An 18,446-nucleotide genomic window follows, 5' to 3' on the forward strand; every position below is an offset into this window, starting at 1 on the left:
GGCCCGGCGCTCACCGGCACCGCCCGCCGGCCCGGGCCGCCCCCGCCGGGCCCGAGCGCGGCCCCTTCCCCGTGCACGAGTGCGTGTTCAAGGGGGACGTGCGGCGGCTCTCGGCGCTCATCCGCACCCAGGGCATCGCCCAGAAGGACAGTCACGGTGAGCGGGACACACCGGGGGATCCGGGGCTCGGCGCCGCGTCCCGGTGCGGCGGGAGATGCGGATGCTGGAGCGGGAAATAGGGAATGCGTTGGGAGTTTCATAAGGGTGTGTGAATCCCCTTTAGGAAGGATTGTGGGCAGGGGATGGAGGGACAGGACGCAGGGAATGGCTTCCACTGCCAGAGGGCAGGAATGGATGGGAGATTGGGCAGGAACTGTTCCCTGGGAAGGTGGGCAGGCCCTGGCACAGGTGCCCAGAGCAGCTGGGGCTGCCCCTGGATCCCTGGAATGTCCAAGGCCAGGCTGGACAGAGCTTGGAGCATCCTGGGAAGGTGGAAAGTGTCCCTGCCCATGGCAGGGATGGGCTTTAAGGTCCATTGCAATAATTCCGTAATTCCATGATTTTTGTAATATGAATGAGCGCTGTCAGCTCCAGTGCCAGCACTGTGCTGGCAGAGCTGCCTCTGACCGGGTGTTGCTCTGTGTCCAAGACCCCACTACATTTCAAAGATTCATTCTCTTTTAGGATGTCTGAGCTGTCACCTGTTTGCTTTGGGGATGCTGAGCAGTTCCTTTGGCTGTTGGCAGAGCAGTTTTTGATATTTCCCCAGGCTACAAAAATCAATCCTTTTTTTCCCCTTTCTTTTTAAATGCTGTGGCTCTGGATTTTGAGAGAGTTGTTCTCAGCTGCTCCTGTGCAAATTCTCTGTCCACAGCAGTGTCATTGGCAGAGATGGAATCTGATCCTTGTGCTGCTCTGAAATTTGTAAATATTGAATGTCTTGCCAGGACATTTCAAAACGTTTTAATTTGGGGGATATTTTATACTGTTAACAAATAAATCAGCCCGGGGGATCAGCTTGACCTTCATGGCTGGTTTTAATCTCTGTTTTTAATAGCCGTTTCAAGAGTAACATGATCCATTTCTGCTGGAGAACTCCCAGTTCCACGTGTGTGGTGTCTGAGAAGTTGTGATAAAGGGGGTGCTTGTGTTGTGTTTCTGATAAGGAGATCGGCTCTGCTTAGCTGTGGTCTGTAAATTCAAAAGGAGCATGAAGCTGAAGGGTCTCTGGGGCTGGCACGGTGGCAGGAGTGATGGAATTGGGGATTCCAGCTGTGTCTGTGCAGGCACTGCAAGGCAGCTGAGGGCTGCAGAGTAAAACGGGGCTCAGCTCCCAGCCAGGATGGGCAGGAGTGTTCCCTACAGCTGGCACAGTGCTTTCCTAAGGGCAGAGCTCCAAATCCAGCTACAGATCTGTTTATCCTGCCACCTTCATTCCAGCAAATCCTGCTAGAATGAAAGCAGCAGACTTGGGGAGGATTTTTCCCACTCTCCCTATTCCTGCTGCTGCTTCTCCCTGTTCCTCCTCCAGTTCCCCTTCAAGCAGCTCATCAGCAGCAGCTCCAAATCTTTCCTTGAAGGCACTTCCTGATCCCTCTTTGCTGTGCTGTCACCCTCAGTGTGTATCACACACACTGATTCCATCCTTTTTTGATCCATATATAAATCTCTAATTAATGTCTCCCTGCTTTCCCAGCGCTGTTCAGAGTTGGGACACTTTGGGCATCTCTGACTCATCATCTTCCTCCCAGTTTTTACTTGAGCTGTTCAAAAAAACCTCACAACAAACCTCTTGATGGCTTGACATTCCAAAGGCCTGAGTAACATTTCCCTGTTATTGTTTTCTTCCTGCCTGTTTCCATCTGTCACTTGTTTACACACACTGGAGCTGGGAATTATTTGGGGGACACTCCAGCTGATGATTTGCTCAGAAATAAGCCAGAGGAATCCTGGGATGTGCTAAGGATTGGAAAGAGGGGAGAGAGAACTTACTGTTAATAATCCAGGCCTGTTTGAGTCTTGATTCAGTGCAGGAAAGCCAAATCCTCTGGAAGGGGGGACTCCTGCTGTTCTGCTAAAAGCAATTGAGTGTTAATTGAGTGCCTACCCAGCTTCCTAAATTAACCTCCAAATCACTGCCCAGAGGAAGGCCAGGGTCATTATTCCCAAACAATGAGTTTCCTGGGAGAAGCCTGTAGCTACACCTAGCAGATGACTTACAGTTTGATTATAACATGCATTTAAGAGTTTAAATCCTGAACAGACAAATCCTCTTGCTGGAATACAGCTGGAAAGCAGCCCTGGCTCCCTGTAGGTGTGCAGGTTCCTCAGCAGAGGTGAAAGGCCACACGTGTGTGGGGACAGGGGCTGTGTTTGAGGTGTGGTTTTGGGCCAGCAGGCCTCATTTGCCCACCTGGATGTGCACGGGCAGGATTCCAGGAGCTGCTGGAGCACTGATTTCTTGGGAAAAGGGGCTGTGGCTGCGCTGGGCACTGAGGAGGCCTCACCTCATATCTTGGGGTTAGTTCTGAGGCTTTCATTCCAAAAGGGTTGGACATCAGCAGGAATTTCCCCTTGGAAAGGGTCCATGGAAAGGCACTGGCACTGCCCAGGGAGGTTGGGAGTGCCCATCCCTGGAGGTGTCCAAGGAAGGGCTGGAGGTGGCACTCAGTGCTGGTGACAAGGTGGGAATTGGGCAGAGCTTGGACTCTGTGATCCTGGTGGGCTTTTCCACCCTCAGCGTTCCTGTGTCTCCATGATTTTATGACAGTGTTTCCCCTTGGGTCACGTAATTCGCAGTTCCTGGGCACACAGTGTGGCTCCCTCTCAAACATGTTCCTCAGGAAGGTTATTTCCATCCCCTTCCAGAGCCTGGCAGCATCCAGGATTCCCAGTGCTGTGCTGGCTCCCAGATGCTGGAGCAGCTATTATTAGCAGCAGGAGTTGAGCTGGGTTAGTGTACAACGAGCTGGGCTGTGGCTGCCTGGGATGCTGCCAGTGTCCTGCAAGGATGAGATGCAGGACACACTGAACAGCCCTGTTGGGCAAGCAGGGCAGAGTTCCCATCTCCATCTGAATTTCCCTGATGCTGCAGGGTGCTGGCATTCGTGTGGCAGCCTCTCCAGATGTGCAGCACATCCTCTGCACAGAGCAGGTTCTCCCTGCTGACAAAATGGGAGGTAGAGAATAACTCTCAGCCAAGTGTGTGTGTTAGAATTGCACAAGAAATTTGTTTTCCAGCATTTTTTTCTCTTGACTGCTCTAAGAAGATGTTTAAATGTGCAAAATACAGTTAAATGAAAGAACTTTACATCCTTAAGCTCCCTAAATAAAGTGTGTCAGGAGCCTGGTAGCAGCATTAATCCAGGAAAAACAGCTCTGCGTGCCTCACAGTGAATATTTAACAACACAAATACCACCTGTGTCACAAGCATTGCCAGGGAAATGGGGACAGGTTTGAGAGGCTGCTGATCATCTCCAAAGCTTTCTTTGGAAAGAAAAAGGCAGCTTTGTAGTGAAGGTGCTGTTCCTTCTCAATATGCCCAGTACTGTAGTTGTAAAAAATGAGTACTCAGTCTTTGAAATATTAATAAAACAGGCTGTTAAATTTTTAATCAGTATGATATCCGTGAGTAGCTTTTAACCCAGATATGTCAGGCTGGGAAGGGATCAGACCCTTCAGCCCGTGAGGAGCACAGGGGTTGTGTCTTTCTCCAAGACACCTCTGGACCTCTTTGCCTGGAGAGAGTTTCAAGACATCATTCAAAACCCTCTCTTGGCCCATGAAATGTGTCTCAATAGATTTATTTTGACAATTATAATCTAAGCAAATGCCACTCTGGTGGGTGTTGGTGTGTTCCTGGGTTAGGGCAGGAACTGGAGTTTCCTAAGGAAGGGATTGCAGTGGATTCTGGTAACTTTCATCTCATTTATTTCTGTGGTTTCTTTTAGGAAACACTCCTTTACATCTTGCTGTGATGTTGGGACATAAAGGTGGGTAGAACCATTTGTTTTGTTACCTTTTCAGTCGTCCTGAAGATTTGGGGGCAAGAGGAAAAAAGGGTTTTTTTCCCCTTTCCTGAATGTGATCCTTCAATGTGTGTTTCAAGCTAGTGAGGTTTTCTGGAAAGAAGATGCCACATGGATTTGGAGGAGAAGAGTGGGAAAAGAAACCTGAGCTTTATTCCCAATATCCCACCTCACCCTGCCCTCTGGCAGTGGGAAGCCATTCCCCCTTTCCTGTCTCCTCTTGTCCCCAGTCCCTCTGCAGCTCTCCCTGGATCCTTCTCCTCCAGGCCCTGGAAGGGCTCTGAGCTCTCCCTGGATCCTTCTCCTCTGCAGATGAGCACTCCCAGCTCTCCCAACCTGTTTATTGAACTGGAAATGGAATCTGGCTGGTGATTCCAAGCTGATTTGCCTGCTCCCTGCAGAGTGATGTTCTTGTCCTGGGCATGTTTAAGGAGCCATAAAAATCCCTCGGTGTCTTGCCTGGGTTAGTCAGGGCCTTTGTTTATCCCACAGGAGACAGTTTATTCAGCAGGGAGGGATCTCTTCCTCCCCAGCCACTCAGCCTGACACTGACTCACAGCTGCTGCATCTGGAATGACCAGTGCAGTTTCCTGTGGCACCTGTGGTGGGAAAACAACCCAGGAAGTCCCTGTCTTGGTGTTGAGACAGCTGGGCCTGCTGCATCACCTCCAGACGGCTCGGGGTGGCTTTAGTGACATGTGCTGAGCTTTCCCTGTGGTTGCAAACTGAACAACCATTTCCAAGGAGCACTGAAACCCTCCTTGTCTCCTTCAGTTTTTCCACCATCATGCCCACCTGTGGATGGGGAATGCAGCTGTTGGTTCCACACCTGCTCTGAGGCTTTCCTGGAACAGAGGTGCCTGTTTGCCCTCTTTAAATCCCAGGGATGTGTTGGTGCCTCAGGCTCCTCTGCCTCCCCTACTCCTGATGGGAGTTGCCCCAAATCCGTGTCCCTATGATCCATCACCCCTTGGAGAGGGATGAAGGCCTTGAGATATTTCTCTGCTTTGTGTGTGCAGCAGAGAGAGCTGATGTCATACATTAAATATAAATACCCTTATTCCATAGTGGTGTGTGTATCTGACACGCAGAAATATTATAAAAAGCAAACTCCACGTAGCAGGAGGGACAAGTCTCTTCAGTGTTATATAATTGGTGGCTGATCACCAATTATTTTTAGTGGTAATATTGAACAGGGAAGTGCTGGAAGTACTTGCATAAATGGCTTTGTTTGTTAGAGTGAGTCAGAACCCAGATATATGTTTTGATAATCTGTGTAATATCTCTGATATGAATTGCTTTGGTAGAGTTTTATTCTGGCTGCTCCTGCTGCATCCTTTACTGTAAATAACTGTGGATATTTTGTTCCAGAATGTGCCCACCTGCTTTTAGCCCATAATGCTCCAGTAAAGGTGAAAAATGCTCAGGGATGGAGCCCTCTGGCCGAAGCCATCAGCTATGGAGACAGACAGATGAGTAAGCACCTCTTCATTCATCCCAATTTGCCAGTTAATCCCAAACTGGGGCTCGTTCAGAACAGGAAAGCAGAGCTCTCAAGCTGGGTTATTTTCCCACAGCCCTCTTTCAGCTCTCTGAAGGGTTTCTCTTAACCAGCTGAACATTTTATATGTGAACATGATCAGGCACATCCATTTCCTTGATAAGAAATTGCACTGGGTTACGTAAGCAAACTGTTAACTCTGCTCAGACAGAGCAGAGTTAAAATGGGAAGGCTCTGCACGAGCATGTTCTGGGTTTGGAATGGCAGTGACAGGATCCAAATAGATCTGGCCTGGGTAGGATCATAGCCTTGGAGCTGCTCCCTGTGGTCACAGGTTTGTTTATGGATCAGTTGCCAGTGGGATGTGGCTTTTAGGCTGCATCTCAAGAGGCCAGTGGGAAAATATAATTTATATATTATGTATTATTCAAATATTATGTATTCACCTCAGACATGGAGGAGCAAAAGCAAATTATTCTGTTGCTACTCACTGGTGGATGTAAATAGTATTTGGTATTACCACCATGTGTGGTGGTACATTCCTGTAGCAGAAAACTCACTATCTATTACACATATAAATGTATTATTAATATATTAATGCACTAATTAATAATCTACCAACAACATCCTCTTGTCAGCTCCTCACTACTGCTTTTCTCAGTGGAGTAGATGTTACTCAGTATATTTGTGTCCACATATTTGCTAATACCTGTGTACAAACCCTCTTGACATGATTCAATAGTTAATGTTACAATTATTGAGCGAGGCTTTTCTTCCTGGGGTGATCTGAGCAGGGTAATGTGCAGTTCCTGTAACTGGGATTAATTCCTCAGTTCTGATGAAATGTTCCATTGCATTGTTGGGTTTTAGACCTCAAATAAGTCACTCACCTATAACTACCAAACAAACAGAGTTCATGGATTATTTCCTGTGTAGTTTCAGCACTCCTGAGGAAGCTCAAGCAGCAGTCCAGGGAAAGTGTTGAAGAGAAGCGACCTCGGTTATTAAAAGCCCTGAAGGAGGTGAGTTGTGCTGACAAAACCAGGTGGGGTGGAAAGCAGTGACTTGTGCTCTGAGTATGGACACTCTGGAAGACTGCCAGGAAGTTTTTTTCCATGTTTTCACCAATCTTCTGCTCTTAAAAGCAATCTTGGCTCTGTTTTAAGGGGTCACAGAATTATATTTATTTTAAGGTAATACTTCCTTTCAGCTTCTAGAAATTCAAATGAAAGGTTTGTGTAAAGCAGACATGCTCATCATCATTGCAATCTCAGAGTTAAAGAATCTCTATTTCATTAGATTTTTGAGACTTTCTTTAATCTTGTGCCAATGAATAATTTCCTGGTCTGTTCAGTCCCCAAATTACTTGTGTCCAGTGATGGAGGAGTTTTTGGTTTCATTCTCCATCAGCATCCAATTCCCCTTGGGCACAGTGAAATATTGCTCAGTTTGGGGACAGCAGTTTGTAGAAACCCAGTTATGTATCAAAAGCTGATGAAGTTATCCCTGTGAAAGCTGAGCTGTGTTGTGATCCCTGAGCACCTCGTGGTGGGGCTGGCTCTGGAGGCACAGGAGGTCTGACCTGATGACTCCAGCACATTTCCACGAGGCCAGTGGCAGCTGGTCTTTGCAATACTCCTGCCTGAAACTTGACTCATTAATTATTGTATAATTAATTCTAATTCCGTGGGATTGGTTGGGATCAATCAAAGCAAGCAGAGAGCTCCATAGGTGTTTTTTAAACACGTGTTTACAATAAATCTTTTGCAATCCAGGGTTTGCTAGCTGAATTAGTATTAAGAAATGATTAAAAATGTGAGTTCAGATATTTACATCATTTTGTCATTATTGATTCTGCTGCAGCTAAAGCTTCAGTGATGTTTGAGTTCAGTACAAACTCAAGTACAACATTAGAGAAAGTTTTCTTTGCCAAACACTTCTGCCTGTCTTCCAGCAAATTTTACAGTTATTTAGCCTGAAAAGCTTGTTAACACGTTGTTCTTTTCTTCTCAGCTAGGTGACTTCTATCTAGAGCTTCACTGGGATTTTCAAAGTTGGGGTGAGTGCTTCCACATCCCTTCCCCAGGGAGATAATGCAATCAGCCTGCAGCACACTTGTTCTCCTCTGCTTTGTGCTGGAGCAGTCACAGTGCTTGGGATCTGAGTCCTGAGGAAAGGATACATGACTTTTTCCAGATTTATTTTTGCTTGCTCACTTTTGGAGCTGAATTCTCTCATCCAGTGACTCAGTATAAGGAGGGGAAGCAGCTCTTTGCTTTAAGAGCCTGAGCCATGGAATGTGTCCCTGTCCATGGCAGGGGGTGGGATGGGATGATCCCCACCCCAAACAGTCTGGGATTCCATGATTTTCTGTGTTTTATTAATTTAGTAATTAATATTAATACTTTGAACCATTTTTTATGCTTGTGACTGTTCTGCTTTAATTGGAGCCAGGCTTTCCCTTGGAGCATTATGTAAAGTGTTAAATCCCAGAATTCAAAGTATGAACAGCCACAGTTATTAGGATTTATAAATGGTTTACCTGTGATGGAAATACAAATTCTCTCTGATATTGGGAGCGGGGTGTGCAATTACAATGACAAAAAAATCAACTTTATCAGGTAGAAATACCCTTGGTGTTGTGTTTGACTGAGATGATGATGGAAAATGCTGTATCTGCATTAAAACACATCCAGAATCAAACTGATGGAATGATTTTAATGGGAATACTTTGCAGAGGGATCTCAGTGCCCTGATTGCCTTTTCTCTCCCTCCTTTAGTGCCTTTACTTTCCCGAATTCTGCCTTCTGATGCATGTAAAATACACAAACAAGGTATAAATATCAGGTGAGTGCTGCTTTTGTACCCAAATCCTTCTGTGCCAGGGAAAAGCTGGATCCCAGTGAGCCTGAATCCCTGAAGAGCCTGGGCACATCCATGACACAGCACTGAGCCTTGGAATTTCAGGCTCTCTGATTATCTCTTTTGAGCTGAATATAACTGAAATATAGAGCAAGAGCAGTTCAGCTGGATAAGGCTTTATCTGCCAGATGTGCCAGTGGAATACAGGGATTGGGTATTTATAACACAATTGCAAATAAATTCCAGTATTTTGTGGAGAAGTGTTGCTGCTCCAGTCTGTAGTTAAAAAAAAACCAAAAAGTGATATAATTTCTCTCTTTAAGGTGTTTAATGTGACAAATTCACAAACTCAGTAGGGTATTTCAGGAGTCTCTCCAAGCTCAGCTCTTTCTAGTTTGGAACCAAATGTATTTTCTGGCATTTTCTTTAGGGGCCAAAATTTAAAACAAAGAGGGAAGAATATGATTCTGGAGATTCAGTCTGTAGGAATTTTTGTTGTATTAAAGGGGCAGCTTGGGTCTGTAAAGTGAATTTTTAGGTGAAATTTGAGTCTGGGGCTGTTGCTTTCCTTCTCATTTCTGAATGCTCTGCCTGTATGAGGCTTGAACTGAGGGGAAATAGATAAATACAGGTTTTTCCTTGGAATCAGAGGCAAATCTATGAGGAGTTTTAATTCCTCACCACTTAGAGTTGAAGTCACCGAGTTCAGGTTCTATAACCACCTTTTCATGAGAAATAAATGTACTGGATATGAATTGCTACAGAGATCCATGGTCTTAGCTCCATCTTCTTCCAGGTATTCAGGTCTGCAGGAGCATGTCCTTGCTGTTGGTGAGGGAGAAAAATAGAAACAGAAATAAAAATAAATCAAATTTTAAAAAAGGAGTTTGCTTCTGAGTCCTCTTCAGCTTTTGGGTCATGTCCCAGTGTTGTTATTCCAGTCAGGACCCTGCTGAGGAGTTGTTTCTCAGTGTGTAGCACTGAATAGATTCTCTCCCCCTCCCCTCCTCGTGCTGCCAGTATCAAATACAATTTTCTGAAGATAACTTTACCCTTATAGCAATTTTTTGCCGATTTCTGCATCCAGGCTTCACTTAGGAAATTCTATGAAAACTCAGCCCCTTGTGTGTTTGTTTGCCATTAAGAAAATTCACTTTTCGTGCTTGAAAGCTGAATTTCCTCCTGCGTTTATGGGTCGTTTTTGTGAAATTTGGGGTTGTTTTCACAGGCTGGACACAACTCTGATAGACTTTACTGACATGAAGTGCCAACGAGGGGATTTAAGCTTCATTTTTAACGGTGATGCCGCACCCTCCGAATCTTTTGTAGTTTTAGACAATGAGCAAAAAGTTTACCAGCGAATACACCACGAGGTAAAGCTCTGGGAAGGGGGTGGGACACATCCCAGGCTTTTTTGGGAATGTATCAAACAAAATTTGCCTCAGAAACACCCAGAGAACTGCATACCAAAGAATTTTTACCTCAGTTGTTCCAGCTTGAGCTGTGAAGGTGACACCGAATTTTGTGAGGGAAACCAGCTTTGAATCCAGATTTCTGGTTAAGGAGAAGCTGGAATGGGAAGAGACTGGAGAGATGTGGTTTAAATTGTGATGTGCTGCTTTTAATCTTTCCACTGGGCTTAACTCAGGTGTCCTCGGGTGGGTTTTCAGAGCTGTTCCCACTGCTTTGCATCCTTTTAGTCACTCTGTGGCCACTTCAGCTGATAACAACCTGAGGGTCTGACTCACTGGACCCCCTGTAATTAGTCAAGTCTTTAATTACAAAGCTTTATCCCCCAATCACTTAAGCAGATGGATTATTGCCTGTGGAAAGGGTGTGGCTGCTGAGCTGCTGCATAAATCCCATTGGGATGCTTTATTCACATTAATATTCAAGATTAAACTATTTGGAAACCATTTGGCCAGAGGTTTTATGAAACCGCTTGTAAATGCAGGAAATGCTGCTTCTGGGAAAAGATCCAAAGGACAAGGCTTATGGATTTGTATTTATTGCTGTATAGCTTTATCCCCCAATCACTTAAGCAGATGGATTATTGCCTGTGGAAAGGGTGTGGCTGCTGAGCTGCTGCATAAATCCCATTGGGATGCTTTATTCACATTAATATTCAAGATTAAACTATTTGGAAACCATTTGGCCAGAGGTTTTATGAAACCACTTGTAAATGCTGCTTCTGGGAAAAGATCCAAAGGACAAGGCTTATGGATTTGTATTTATTGCTGTATCTTTAGAGGAAGCCAGCGTTGTTTGCTAAGTTCTGCTGAGTATTTGGGAATTTTTCTTCCAGGAATCTGAGATGGAGACAGAAGAGGAGGTTGACATTTTGATGAGCAGTGATATTTACTCTGCCACCTTATCCACCAAATCCATCACGTTCACGCGGGCCCAGACGGGGTGGCTCTTCAGGGAGGACAAAACTGTGAGTGAGGGGGAGCTCAGAGCCTGCTGCTGGGCAGGAGGGAGGAGGGAGAGGCACTGCAAGAAGCACTGGAGCAGATTTCCTGGAGAAACTCTGGTTGCCCCATCCCTGGAAGTGCCCAAGGCCAGGCTGGACATGGCTTGGAGCAGCCTGGGATGGTGGAAGGTGTCCCTGCCATGGCAGGGAGCTGGAATGGGGTGGGCTTTGAGGTCCCTTCTGGCCCAAACCAATCCAGGATTCTGAAAGGATAAGGTGTTCAGGACAGAGGAAAAATCCCTGCCCCTCTATCCCAAATTATCACAAGATCATTCCTTCTCTTTGCTGGACTGCCTTCAGCAGGAAGAACAAGGAAGAAGGATTCTGTAGCTGTTGGGCAGGGGAGGACAGATTGTGCTGGAATGGTTTTGTTCCAGGAGCCTCTGATCTCTGCAGGTTGATTCCAGGGAGTGCAGGAAGGATTCAGTGTGTGTTCCTGCTGGAGAAAGGCAGGGTTGGGAGTGCTTTGGGAAGGGGTTTCACTCAAATTCTTCAGCAATCTCTGTCTTAAAGCTTCCCTTCATAAGAAGTACCTGTTTGTGCTGGATTTTTGGGATTGCCCAGTGCCAGCTCATGTGGGAGGCTGGGGGAATTCCAGCTCAGTCCCCAAGTTCCCATATTGCCATTATTTGATACACAAGAATCAAAATGTTTTCATTTTCTCTTCTGTGAGTCATTAATGTCCTGATTCCTTTCTTGCAGGAAAGAGTAGGAAACTTCCTGGCAGATTTCTACTTGGTGAATGGACTTGTGTTGGAATCCAGGAAAAGAAGGGAACATCTCAGTGAGGAGGACATCCTTCGGAATAAAGCGATCATGGAGAGCCTGAGCAAAGGGGGAAACCTCATGGAGCAGAATTTTGAGGTATAACTGATTAACTTTGCCCAGGATGTGGGAGAATAATCTTGCACACCGCTCCTCGTGGTGCAAAATACGCAGATAATGTTTTTATTTTCTTTTGATTGGCATAATCTAAAAATCACAAACACGGCCCACAAGTATAATTTTGGTGATGCATTAATGAATTAGCCTGATTAGTGCACATAGGGAGGGATTTCTGTGGTTACATTGGGTATTCAGCCTTAATTTGTCTCTTAGAAGAGATGAGGGGTTTGGCTGTGGCAAATCAACTGCGGATTCTTTTAGACCCGACGTTGATTGTTGGGAATGAAAGGGAAGCCAGAAAGGCAATCGTGTTCCTTTGAGCTTCATTAAAACGGGAGGAAGCCTGTGATTAGCACCAGGAAATCAAGAGCTCTTCAGAAGAGCCAGGCTTCAGCTGGGAGCACACACAGAGCTTTTAAAGTGATTAATTTATTTCTGTGTGAGCTGGAGCTGCTGCCTTGGCACTCGGAGCCCTGAATTAACTCATTATGCTGGAGCAGCACAGCCCAGTCCTATGGAAAGTGCCCTCGGAGGCCAAACACCTCAGTGGGGGCTGAGGGCAGGGCTGGCACGGGCAGGGCAGGCACTGTGGCTGTGCTTGGAGCTGAGGGGCAGCTCCAGGTGGGAATGGCAGGGCGAGGGAGGGAGCGCTGAGCTGAGCCGTCCTTGTCCCGCAGCCCGTGCGCCGGCAGTCGCTGACGCCGCCGTCCCCCAACACCATCTCCTGGGAGGAGTACATCTCTGCAGAGAGTGGCAAGTGAGTGCTGCTGGGTCTGCCAGGGGCTCCAGGGAATCCCTGGATTGGGGGTTTTGGGTTCTCTGCTTGGTGGGTGCTGCTTGTGTGTGGCTGTGTGGGGAGGGAGGAGCGCTGGCTTTGGTGTCTCGCTGGCTCTTCTCCAGAGGGCTGGGAAGTGATCCTTGTGTGTGGGAGCAGTGTCAGTGCCTCAGCTACAGGCAGGGAATCCTGGAAGGCTTTGGATTGGAAGGGACTTTTAAAGCCCATCCAGTTCCATCCCCTGCCATGGCATTTCTAGGTAGTGGTTAATAAACACTTCCTGTAGGGTTTATTAACACCACGTTACGAGGAATTATTTTATTGGAATGATTTTCTTGGTTTTGTCTTGTCTCCTGGTTTAGCACAACTCAGGGTAATCTAAATTAAGAGGTTTTTTATCTTTATAATAAACCCTTTGAAAGTAGGGTTTCCTCCTGCCTGATGTTTTCCAACCCAAGTCTGTTTACCTTCCTCTAAACCCAAGATTTTCCTGGGAAACACTGACTTTACCTCTCCCTCACAGAGCTCCTCACCTGGGCAGGGAGCTGGTCTGCAAGGAGAGCAAGAAAACCTTCAAAGCCACGATAGCAATGAGCCAGGAATTCCCCTTAGGAATTGAATCGTGAGTTGAAGCTCCTGGCCACGGGGGTTATTCCTGCTGGGAATGTTTTAATGTGTTCATGAGCTGCAGAGCCCTGCAGATCCCCAGGAATGGGGGCTGGGAGTGCAGCCAGGCTGTTGAGCAAGGAATCCCTTAAACTGGGAACTGGGAGCTGTTGGGGCTGGGGAAGAGCCAAGCCCTTACCTGGCTTGATAAGAGCAGAGTTTTGGGCAGGGTTATCAGCAGCTGGTGTCTGATCCCACAGAATTCTGAAATGGTTTTCCCTGTAACAAATTCAGCCCAAAATTGTGTCCCCATACCCAGTGCAAAGCCAGGTCAGTTCCACATGTCCATGGAGAAGTGGGTGATACCTCATCCCTCCTTTCCTGTGGAAAATGAGGACAAGGCACTGCTATCCTGCTGTTGGTTTGTTGTAATTCTGGATGTGGGGTGACCCTGAAGCCCTGGGATGGAGAAGGGGGATGATGTCATTGTCACCCTCTGTGTCCCCTGGGCCCTTTGGATCATGTTTTCCTGTTCCACAGGGACAGAGGACAGGTGGCAGGAGGATCTGTCACGGGCTCTGCTCTCTTTGCAGGTTGTTGAATGTCTTAGAAGTCATTGCACCCTTCAAGCACTTTAACAAACTTAGAGAATTTGTTCAAATGAAGCTTCCACCAGGCTTTCCTGTCAAATTAGGTAAGAGCACACAAAACTCCTGGGGCTTTATATATCCAGAATTTTAGGTTGGAAAAGCCCTCTGAGTCCAACCACTCCCCAGCACTGCCCCATGTCCCCCAGTGCCACATCCACATGGCTTTGAAATCCCTCCAGGCACGGGGACTCCTCCAGGGCTGGAAAACCGTTTCCAAGTGAAATTTTCCCAAATATCCAATCCAGATCTAAACATGTATGTTTATTATTGCAATATCTTCAGAAGGTCTTTTGTGGAATTTTGGGGAAGAGCTCTCACCTAAGAATGTGTTGCTGGAGAGTTCAGGAGCACAGAAGTGCTGGGCCTTGCTCCAAGGGCAGTGGGATGTGCTGGATTATTCCTGCAAAGGGGAGGATCTTGTAACATTCCTGTGTTTCCTTTTCTTCAAGGATCACTGGTGATAGATTGATTTTAAGTGAAAAACAGAAAACTATTGCCCTTGTAGCAGATGGAAATGTCTAAGATCAGCTTATCCATGGTACAGATGATCCCAGAAGCAGTAGCCCCTTTCCTAGGGGATACAGGCTTTCTGGAATTGCAGGGAGCTGTGTGAGCAGGTAGGCTGTGCCCTACCTGTGCCATATTTGCACAGCATTCCTGGCAATGACCTCCAATTCCAGCTCGTGCTCCCACTGCCATGGGCAGGGACACCTCCCCCTCTTGCAGGCTGTTCCAAGCCCCTTCCAGCCTTGCAGGGGTGGGATTGGTGGCACTCCTGGCTGTCCCTGAGTGTCCCTGTCCCCGCAGACATCCCGGTGTTCCCCACCATCACGGCCACTGTGACGTTCCAGGAGTTCCGTTACGACGAGTTCGACGACTCCATCTTCACCATTCCCGACGACTACAAGGAGGATCCCAGCCGCTTCCCGGACCTCTAGGGGGGGCTGGGAGCTCCTGGGAACATCCACCCCGGCGTCCCAGGGCCAGGGAATGGCTGCACCCCCAGCAGGGCAGAGCCGTGGGGCACGGCAAGGGATGAACTCGTGAGCCCGCAGCGAAGGGAAGGAGCAGCAGTGCGGCTGTGCTGGCACTGCTCTGGGCATCCAGCCCCTCCAGCTCCCTCTTCCCAGAGCCTCCTGCTGCCATCCCCTTTGGCACAGCTCCTGGCTCGGGAGATGCCACCCCCGGCTGGGAGGAGCTGCTGGTTTTTAAATTTTTTACACTTGTGGTGATCCACGAGGCGCTGCTGGACCTTGGCACCGAGCTGGGGCTGGGGGTGAGGTGAGCTCCCCCTGTCCTTCCCGTGCTCCCTGTTCCCTGAGCTCCCGGCCCAGCCACGGAATGTTGGAAGGTATCCTGAAGGAATGCCTTGGCTGTAGATGAATGAACCAAACGGGCACCACTGACACTTGGATTTCCTCCTGCACCCAGGCAGAGCCGGCTGTGCTCTGCAGGGAGCGCCGGCCCAGCCTGATCCCTTCATTCCCCCTTCCCTCCCTGCTCCCTGCCTGGCTTGGGGCACTCCAGGGCTGCCTGGCCAGGAATGTCACTTGTTAATCCTTTATTTGACCCTCCCTTGGGAGAGGCTGGGCACCACCAGGTCAGTGTGTGGGAACTGGGAGAGGCTCAGGCATTGCCCCTTCCTGCAGGAGGAGCTCTCCCTGCACTGGGGCCGTGGTGGTGCTCCCAGGCAGCTTTCACTGGGGTGTTCCCACATGCATTTCCTGCCTCTTCGTGTTTAAATCACAGAGAATCCCAGACTGGTTTGGGGTGGGGGGACCTTACAGCTCATCTTGTCCAGCCCCCCTTCACAGATGGTTCAGTACTCCAGCTCCTCGAGCTTGTTCCCATTCCCAGTTGTTCCAGTCTCCTCATCTAACAATAATCCACCTTTTTGGGGTTTGTTAGGCAAGATTTGTGCAGAAGGCTGATGGTGCTATTTGTTTGTATGAAGAAATTTAGATTCAAGTGCTGTGGTGTCATTGTACAAAAATGTAAATATTTTCCAAATTATATTCTTTGTGCACTGTAGGTAAAACTTTTTCTGGAATTCCATAGAGTTAAGGATCAAAGTTTATAACGAAGAGGATCATTGATGCTCAGTAGAGGGAACAGCTGTGCTGAGCACAAGGGACAAGGGAGGGGCTCAGCACAGGGCAAGGTGTCAGGCACACCTGAGAGCAGGGAATTCCAAACTGCTGGAATCTCTGATCCATCCCAAAGAGGCTGCTCTGGGGAGGGACGTGGAGGAGGCCCAGGGAATCACTGTCAGCAAAGTCCAGGAGCACTGGAGTGGGAGGGTGGGCTTGGTCCTTTCCCAGCACCTCTGGACCTGGGGGACAGGGGAGCACTGGGACAGGGGAGCAGTGCAGCTTTGTTCTTAATTCAAACTCAAATCCAAAATGAAACCTTAGGGAAAACAAGCAAAGGGAAATGACTGCTGCAGTGCCGTGTCAGGGCAGGTGTGGAGCATCCTCTGGGAATGATGGAACTTGTTCTCCCAAGTCATGATGAATTCCTGATGTGTTTCACACCTCTGGGATGAACTGACAGCTCCGTGGTACAGGGAGGATCCGTGGGTTTGTGTTTCTTTGCGTTTTTGGTCATCCCAAATCCATCCCTGGCTCCGTGGAAGCGTCGCTGGGGCTGTGGGATCCCAGGGTGGATCCTGGCCTTGGAACTGGAAAACAAAAAGGGTTTTGGGTGGCCTCCTCTGGGATTGAGGCTCCTGTGGCTCTGTCCCCCCTGGACCAGCCCCTGGTGGCCGTGGGGTGTCTGCCCAAAGCCCAGGGCAGGTCCTGGAAGTGTTTCCTGTGATTCCTGTGGCCTCTGGCTGCAGACCTGGGGGATTTTCACCCCCCAGGACACAGCTGCTCCCTGGGACACTTCCAGGGGCTGCAGGAAGCTGTTCCTAAGGCTTGTTCTGCCTTGGACTGTGGGCACAGCTTTGGGGCTGTCCTTGTTCTGGGTTATCCCGGGAAATCCGGCTGCTCCTGCTCTCCCTGTGGAGCTGAGGGATGGGAATTCCCTGGATTGTTCCCCAGGGCAGCCCCTGGGCTCCCAGAGCTGCTCTCAGTACTTTTCCCTCCTCCTGGGATGTGTTTCCTCTCTGAACATTCCGGGTGAGGAGTTCTCACACGTAGGGATACCTGGGCATTCCCAATGGGTGCACTGCAGGAATTCTCAGTTAGAGGGACACTGGGCTGAGCCTGTGGATCCCGAGGGGCTGCCCACGTTGAGATCCATGTTTATATCCATGTTTTCTCCACTAAAGCCTGTTTTTGTCACTGGGTTGTGTTGCATGGACACGGGGAATGTTTGTGGGCCCGGATGTGTCTCCAGGGTGTTCCCAGCCCCAGCCTGGGGCACAGGGTCCCTCCCCTGTCCCAGGCTCTGGGAAATTCCTTTTCCAAGCAGCATTGATCCAGCAGAGCCTCACCTCGGCTTTCCCCATTTTCCTGGAGGCCAGGCCAGATTTTCCAGGAGGGTTTGGTCCCTGGGAGTGAGCACAGATCCGTGGACCCAGCAGCTCCAGCTCCTCCCTGTGGCCTGGGAATGCCAGGGGGACCAGGAGCAGCCCTGGACCCCAGCTGGAGTCGGTGTCCGGGGCAGGAGGAGAAGGGAGCTGGAGCAGGCTGGTGGGAATCACATCCCACTGCTCCTGCCCAGCCTGGGGCTCCCCTCCCACCACTTCTTTTTTTCCCGAGGTTTTTTATGGCTCTTAAAAGACAACCAGGAACTTTGCTCAACCCAGTTCCGACCTCACTGCGGAAGGATCCCGCGGGTTGTTTCTGAACCAAACCGTTCCTCCGGTCTTCCAAGCTCCTGCTCTGCCCGTGGCAAAGGGAACACCCTGGATTCGCTCTGGAGCTGCTGTCCAGCCACTGCACTCCCAGCACAGCAATTCCCTGCTCCTGCCTCGAGTCCGTTCGTCCCGCCCGGATGTGTTTGTGCTGGAATCCCCCGGATTCCATCGATATTCCCAGTCGTCCTCTGTTATTTTCTGTCTCTGCTCCTGAGTTGTGATTCCCGCCAGGAGAACTGCGTTATTTAATCCGGATTAACCAATTCCTGTAATGCTGCAGTTTCACTTTTCTTTTCCTGACAGTTTGTAACTCCCGAGGAAAACGAGTCACCTCTCTTGGTTTTCCTGTCGTCCGCTCCCGGGTTTTCCCTTCCCTTCACTCGTCGTCACTTTGGGTTGTATCATTTGTTAGAATAAAGACCAAACTATGCTGTTGGATTTGGAAACTGCTCCACCTGTGCAATCCAGGCTTCCCTGTCCTGTCCCGCCTCGGCTGCGCTGTGGGAGCGGAGGGGAGGGAACGAGCTCCTGCTGCTGCGTTCTGCAAGGGCATTTTCTTGGTCATTTTTTAAATAAAGTCCTGCATTTTCATTACAGCCTCTTCTCGGCCCTCTCAATCCCAGGTTTTACGGGGAGGGGATGTGGGAGCAGTTCCCAGCCTCACCAGGAGCTGAGGGAGCAGGTTGGGAGCAGCTGCTGGGGAGGGAGAGGGGAAAAGGAGCCTGGAATTCACTGAACTCTGTTCAATCCTTCCAGAATTGTCACCTCCATCCAGGAACAGCCTTAAAGGAGCCTGGAATTCACTGAACTCTGTTCAATCCTTCCAGAATTGTCACCTCCTCCATCCAGGAACAGCCTCC

The 18,446-nt window shown here is 48.7% G+C and overlaps 1 protein-coding gene across 1 annotated transcript in view; it reads left to right on the plus strand.

Annotated features, from left to right (window-relative positions):
- The window catches only part of ANKRD13C (ankyrin repeat domain 13C), a 19,400-nt gene extending 1,218 nt beyond the window's left edge, over positions 1–18,182 (plus strand). The window contains exons 2-14 of the mRNA XM_041398322.1: positions 1–156; positions 3,952–3,993; positions 5,401–5,505; positions 6,467–6,552; positions 7,544–7,589; positions 8,311–8,377; positions 9,621–9,765; positions 10,698–10,829; positions 11,568–11,729; positions 12,428–12,507; positions 13,049–13,147; positions 13,725–13,825; positions 14,589–18,182. Of these exons, the coding sequence (XP_041254256.1) occupies positions 1–156; positions 3,952–3,993; positions 5,401–5,505; positions 6,467–6,552; positions 7,544–7,589; positions 8,311–8,377; positions 9,621–9,765; positions 10,698–10,829; positions 11,568–11,729; positions 12,428–12,507; positions 13,049–13,147; positions 13,725–13,825; positions 14,589–14,719 (1,352 nt within the window). The 3' untranslated portion in view covers positions 14,720–18,182. The remainder of the gene's footprint in view (positions 157–3,951; positions 3,994–5,400; positions 5,506–6,466; positions 6,553–7,543; positions 7,590–8,310; positions 8,378–9,620; positions 9,766–10,697; positions 10,830–11,567; positions 11,730–12,427; positions 12,508–13,048; positions 13,148–13,724; positions 13,826–14,588) is intronic.
- The last annotated feature ends 264 nt before the right edge of the window (positions 18,183–18,446 follow it).

The sequence above is a fragment of the Onychostruthus taczanowskii genome, unplaced genomic scaffold (genome assembly GCF_017590055.1).
Source record: "Onychostruthus taczanowskii isolate IOZ18803 unplaced genomic scaffold, ASM1759005v1 scaffold144, whole genome shotgun sequence".
NCBI classification, from domain to species: Eukaryota; Metazoa; Chordata; class Aves; order Passeriformes; family Passeridae; genus Onychostruthus; species Onychostruthus taczanowskii.